Source organism: Fulmarus glacialis, unplaced genomic scaffold, assembly GCF_000690835.1.
Source record: "Fulmarus glacialis isolate BGI_N327 unplaced genomic scaffold, ASM69083v1 Scaffold35506, whole genome shotgun sequence".
Classification (NCBI taxonomy): Eukaryota; Metazoa; Chordata; class Aves; order Procellariiformes; family Procellariidae; genus Fulmarus; species Fulmarus glacialis.
This window is the reverse complement of record NW_009220628.1, coordinates 1-6,538: the sequence shown is the minus strand read 5'-3', so window position 1 is coordinate 6,538 and position 6,538 is coordinate 1. Positions and strand designations below refer to the sequence as shown.

Below are 6,538 nucleotides of genomic sequence, written 5' to 3'. Positions count from 1 at the left end.
GATTCTATGATTCTATGATTCTAATACTCTCATCTAAGTGGGAAAATGCAAAATTAATTAACTGCATGAAAACCAGTTTAATATTTCAAATAAATTGCAACTGAAGTAGTGTATTATCCTGAAGGCTTAATTCCATCTCATACACTAGTCCTGTACTTAAGCTTAATACAGGCTTCCCTGTAGCAACAAAGACCAAAACTCCTGCATACCTTTAATCTGGTTGTTCAGAGTCACAGTGGCATCGGCAACTCCTTCTCCTTCAGGACCATTCAACACCCTGCCTGTGACAGAGAAACCCATCACATGGAAAACAGGCTGAAATAGGAAAAAAGTTAACATTAATCTTTACTCAGTAAAAGCAAACACACATCTATAGCAATCAACACCGACTCTTTTCCCCACACGCACATATATAAAGAAAATTTATTTCCAGCTTTAGGAAAAAAATTTACCAGCATAATCACAATGAAAGTACATATCAGTGTCCAGGCATACTGTTCCCCTAAGTACAGGAACAGATTCTCAATTTATCTGCATCAGAACAGTTCACAAGGCCCAAGTCACAGATCGTAATGCCATTACACAAGGCACTCTGCAAACCATACAAACTTACAGGCTCTTCTCCAGAGATTTGACAGTCTGAATGAGTAAATTTAAGCAATCTGAAAGATTATTGCCTGTTTGCAACACACACATGAAAGTGAACATAGTAGACAGCTTTTTCCTATTTTGTTCCTTCCTGCTAAAAGGAACTGAAGTGTAGAAACACAGCACGATGCCAGATATTGTCTTCTACTTGCTGTGCAAGGGGGTATACGTAACAAATGTTTTCAAACTTCTTACAAAGAAGTTTTTCCATAATACACCTGCTTTCTGCTAAAATCAGTTATACTTTTACAGGAATGAATGGCACAAAAAGATTATTTCCTCTGAATGCCTTACCTCAATTTGTAAACTGTCATGCTCTACAAGGAAGTCCAATCTAGATGGAGCAACATCGAAGGTAATTCTCTCCCCCCTGTAGAATGGTATCTGAAAGAAGACACATCATTTTGACTTGTAAGAAGTTATGACGACAGAATTGTTTTCCTTTACCGTTTTCCGTGTCCTTAGCACCATCAGACACCTCTATGAAGGGCTGAATGGACTGCAAACTCCCTGGAAAAAATAACTCAGAGGGATGGAGACAAGAATAAAGGCAGTAATTCAAGACTGTTTAATGGAAACCATATAAGATTATCTGAAGAGACAGAAAAGTAACCCTCTACTCAGGATACAGCAAAGGTACTTGGATGTGCAAGAGCTTAGCGATAGAAGACTGTATGATTGCTAGAAGGGTTAAAGGAATGAGAGAAGTCTGAATCCCACTTCTAGATCATGCAGACTGAAAACACAGAACAATCATTCTAGGCAGTGCACAGACAACCATGCTCCCACACTACCTGGACATAATAAAGAGAATGGGCAAAAAAGAAAACAGAGACCTTAAAGGAGATGAGGTGGCTGTAGTCAACAGAAACTTTCAGTCTCCCGGCAGCCTCTAGGTGTGGTTCTGTGACAGGCCAATGTATATGGATAATTCAGAGCCTGATTTGCAAATAAGTCCTTCCTCTGAAACCACACCGCAGAGCCCTAACACGGCAACTCACTTCACTGTCCTACACTTTAGGTTGGAGGTTCCTATTCCAATTATTTCATCCAATTCAAAATATTTCAACTATTTTTGTTTTAACAGCTACAAAGTTATGCATGATCTAGTTTAGAAAATGGAAGTTAACAACCCAGTGGATAAACAAGCAATGAACTTTCCAGCTACTTACCACAGTGTATTTCCCACTTGGCAGAGAAAGAAAGGTGAAAGATCCATCTTCTTTTGATACAACATTGCACAAATAGGATAGAGACTCATCTCTTGGCTGGAATCCATCCACAGGAGAAATACTGCAGCCCACAACATCCTGTGGCAATAAATCCAATACAACTTTTTTCCCATGGGAGAACAGAGAAAATAATTTCAGCGGGGATGTAGGAGGGTTCAAAATACTACACTGTGAATGAAGGATGGGAAGTACAATACCATTTTAGAGGCAGAGTTTGATAGCATGGCTTATAATTCATAGGTAAAAGAGGAAAAAACAACCAATAATCAACTTTATGGTAACAAGGACAGAAAACTGGGAAATTCAACATCCCTCAGTACCTCAGAACTGCACTGCATGTCTTAACATTAATTGACTTCAGTTTTGTGGACAAGGTTAACATTACAGAACAGAGCTGTACTCTACATAACAAATCACAGTACATGACCAAATGTTGCACACTCATTTCATAACACACTTTTAAGGTGGCAATAGAAGCTGTTGAACTTTGTCTTCACATCAAGAGGGCAAAGAGCAATTAAGACCTCATGCTGAAGACAAATTACAGCTACTGTACAGTGAATTTCAGGATTTGTCTGGCAACATCTCGTGTCTTGTGCCAGAAGCTGGTCTTTCACCATGGAGGAGTGTCATCCTCACGAGGGAACACATTTACTAACCAACATTTAAAATGCGAAAAGGTGTAACTGGAAAAGTAATCTTAAAATTGTAGCCCTTAACCCTGCTGACCCACAGGAATATATAGATCAACAACATGCTGTGAACCATATTATATTTTGCACTTCTTGCTTGCTTCAGTTCAGGTCTTAAGTCTTCTATGTTCCTAAACAGCCTGATCGTTGAGGAACCTGGTTGTTTGAAAACAGTAATAAAGAGTTCAAAAGAGTTGAAATTAAAAGAATTTTTTAATTTCTTGTGTCCGAAAAATATGTAGACCTTAGGCCTCAATTTTGCCAACATTTAAACAGATAGCTATTGTGTTACACATCTGAGTAATTCCATGGAGGTCATGTGAAAACTCAGCATGTACACAAATGTTGTATTACAAGGGCCTTGTTGGAAAAAAAAAAAAACTCAAAAAAACAAACAAAAAATACAGTTTGAGGGGGTTGTACAGTTTATGTTTTCTGTAAGCCAAGCTCAATGAAGGACAGAGATGAGTAACAGGGCAATATGAATCTAGAAGCTATTTAGCTGCCTCTTATTTACGACCGTACTCACATTGAAAAGGTACTGATAGATACACCGTTACCTCTTTAGTGACCGAAGAAGAGAAAAGGAGAAACATGACCCCTTTCATTGGTTCTCCGTCACTCCTTACTGACCCAGAAACATTGTAGCCGGCAACAATCAGAGGGCTAGCAGCATAAGCATTAGAACTTGTCACCCGTACCACTGTGTTTGACTGAAATACAGAAACACACACATTTTCATCAAAAGTAGGCATTAGATCTCATTTACAGCACCTAAATAAGAGTCAGAAGCTGTATATTCAACAACAGAAACAGAGGCCAGAGCAGCAGTACTTGAAGAGGGTCCACAGGCTATTCAAAACACAAAGACAAGACACTAAAGCAAAGATACTTGGCAAAACAGTATTTTTCCTATTTCACTGATTTAGGAATTGGCCAGGATCTCAGAGCTCCTCAGAAAGTAAGCAGTCTGAGAGAGAAGGATTACAGCATCTGCTATAATATTCAAGCTCTTGTGAAATGTATAGGATTAGAAGACCGAAAGCAAGAGCTCATTTGCCAGTCATTCCCTGGCTGGCTCTACTCTCTCCAAACTGGACCTGCATGAGGCAGTTTCTTGACTACCTAAATTAAATTTATGAAAACTCCATTAACCTTGTCCACTCACAAAAACCCTTCCTCACACTAGTTGATCAAGACAAGGTTTAGCAGGTCCGCCCCCACTAAACAGGTAAACCAGAACTTTCATAGGCTCTAACCTCTTTCAACATCCAGGTAGGATGAGATGCAAAGATTTCATATTCGCCAGGAAGCACTTTAAAGAAAGCAAACCTGTAAGGCAAGAAAGCGGTTACGTCTCTTCAGAAATAATCACAAACGTTTGTTTACAGAAAAACAATTCAGACTCTATACACAGGTTAGAAAAAATATTTCAGAACTACTATAATCCCAGTCCATATGGCAGGACTAAAAGAATCTTGTGTAAATGAACAGTATGCACCACCCACACTCACTTTCCTCCAGGTTGTGTAATAGTTGCTTGTATGTTTATGTCACTGCCAGCATTTCGCAGTACAACCTGGACTCCAGCAGGACCTAATGCCTGACCTTTGCTGAGAACCTGTCAAAATGAAGAGAAACCAGAATATAAATGGATAAAAATAACTTGCAGAGCTGAAGTAGAATGTTTTTATGAAGGTAGAATTAGCATAAGATGGAATAAATAAAGGAGTCTAACCTTTCCGTTCACAGAAAACCCTGTGAACACAAAGTTAATATCACCTCCCTTTGTGCAAATGTCATTAATGCCATCCACATGGATGTCTACATTGGTTGGTTCTGGAGGAGAAGAACAATGAAACAGCATGGTACTTAGTGAGGGAGCAATCATGAAGCAATTCTACTTTACTCTCACAGAAATGCATTAACTCAAGCACACAATTGTTGCTCTGGAAGTCTTGCCTCAGCAATGTTAAAGCACCCACAAATCCTGATGTTGAAAATCCTCTTTCCCCCTCCCATTACAGCCATTTCTGTCAAAAACCCACATTGCTTCAAATCAGTTCATGCGTTACTTTGTCAGTGTCTACCTTACAGCTTTATTTTCCTCTGGTACAGTAAGTACATTTTAGTTATTAAAACCATACAGCAAGGCTTATCTCTTTTGATTTTCCCTGCCAACTGCAAGTCAGAGACAATTAAGTCCCACATTGCGGAAACACTGTCCTATTGTAAGAAGACATATGAGCACTTACCGAAACTCCACCCTAGGGGAGGCTCAATTTTAAGAATGAAATCCCCCTAAAAATAAAAAAGCAATAACTGTCTTCACTGATCTAAATTCAATTTAGCTACAGGATGAAAAAAAAAAGTCAGAACACAAGTATCATGCTGCAGAGAGTAACACAAGTGTCCCATTCTCCTTTCCTCCTACCTAAGATACTCTGTTCAAAGAAGCAGCAATACCTACCCAGATGCTGGGCTCACATCCAGCCAGCTAAGAGCAAAAATTAAGTATCATCACGCTTATACCGCTTCCAGATCAAACCTGGCTCATGTTGAAGCAGCTCAGTGTTCGAAAGTGTTCAAATCTATCTCTACCTGCCCCAACAGATGTGCTCTACATCAGCCTTTAGTATTTCCACCAGGAGGTCCTACTCAACCATTCTGCCCAAACAGAGGATAACAAAATTTCAATCCTATTAAAAGCTCTGCACCAAAAGGGTATTAATCTACACAGAGATCCTCTTTAAATCAGTGGGCACCACATATGTTCTGCCACATATGTTCTGAAGTTCATCCGTGGAAAGGCTCAAAGGCCTAAGAATGAAATCACTGAGATCAAAAAGCATCTTACATTCTTAGATTTGGAAGGGAAGGATTTATTTCTGATCCCTAAGTTAACTAGCTCTTTAAAAGAAAAAAACACTTAGACCATCTGAGGGCAGCTTGTATTTAATTTGAATGTAAACATTTTTCCAGTCTAAATAGACATCAAACTTCTGATACATTCCCAGCTTCCTGCATCATTATTTTCTTAAGACATTTTTAATATCTGCAATTAGTCATTCAAGTTATTTTCAATTCAGTCATATCAAAACACATTCTCATACAGATTTATTTTCATTTCTATAGGTAGATAACTGAAAGCTTTATCTGTACTCTGTAGGAACACATACTTTTTCTGAGTATTTGTAGAGCTGCTAGCACATGACTGTTGGCAGTAACTCAGGCTCCCAATGCTGCAGTCATACAGACGAATAGCACTAACACAACACCGCAGCTGAAGTTACCTGGCTTTTCTCATTATAATAATTAGCACCGAGAAATAAAATAGTTGCATTACAAAAAGAAACAATAGAAAGTTTAGTCCAAAACAAAATAAATAATGTCCTGATTCAAATGTTTCTCAGGTGGGTGTTGTTCTGACGTTTAATCTGCCGGCAGCTCCTGCCTCCAGCGCAGAGGCGGCAACACTGGTATTTCAGTTTCTTACCTTATCATAGAGGGGAATCATGAAATACCCGTTGTTTGGAGCACAATCTGTCTGGTATTTCAGAGTACCGTGTTTTGTATATAACTTAATCTACAAGAAACAAACAGAAAAGACAGGAAGATATTTTACAAAACGTGAGCAAAGCTGGAACCAGGCATTCTCGAACCAAGTGCTTTTACACAGCAGCACCCGCGTGTCCCCAGGGGGTAACAGGGAAAAGGTTTATTGCAAGACGACTACAATCTGCCAGGCAAAGCCGGCAGAGTTCAGTCCCGGGCTCGGAAGAAAACGCTTGAAGGAGAGCCCCACTTCAACCGAAACCACGCCGCAACCAGTGTCAACTCAAACAGCGGCCAGCGCAAAAGGGCTGAAGTCACGCGGCGCAGCCAGACCCCCAGGCCGAGCCCTTACAGCCGGACAGAGCGGGGTGCGAGGGCCGCCGGGCGCCCTCCCCGGCCCCGGCCGGCTGA

The 6,538-nt window shown here is 40.1% G+C and overlaps 1 protein-coding gene across 1 annotated transcript; it reads right to left on the bottom strand.

The window, feature by feature from the left end:
- Nucleotides 1-209: 209 nt before the first annotated feature.
- LOC104078982 (nodal modulator 3-like) lies at nucleotides 210-6,158 on the bottom strand (the record flags this gene model as incomplete). The annotated part of the gene is made up of 9 exons (XM_009580831.1): nucleotides 210-315; nucleotides 943-1,032; nucleotides 1,821-1,958; nucleotides 3,133-3,285; nucleotides 3,832-3,904; nucleotides 4,087-4,193; nucleotides 4,311-4,411; nucleotides 4,828-4,873; nucleotides 6,069-6,158. Coding segments are annotated over 9 exons (904 nt in total), but the record flags the coding sequence as incomplete, so codon positions are not given.
- Between the last annotated feature and the right edge of the window lie 380 nt (nucleotides 6,159-6,538).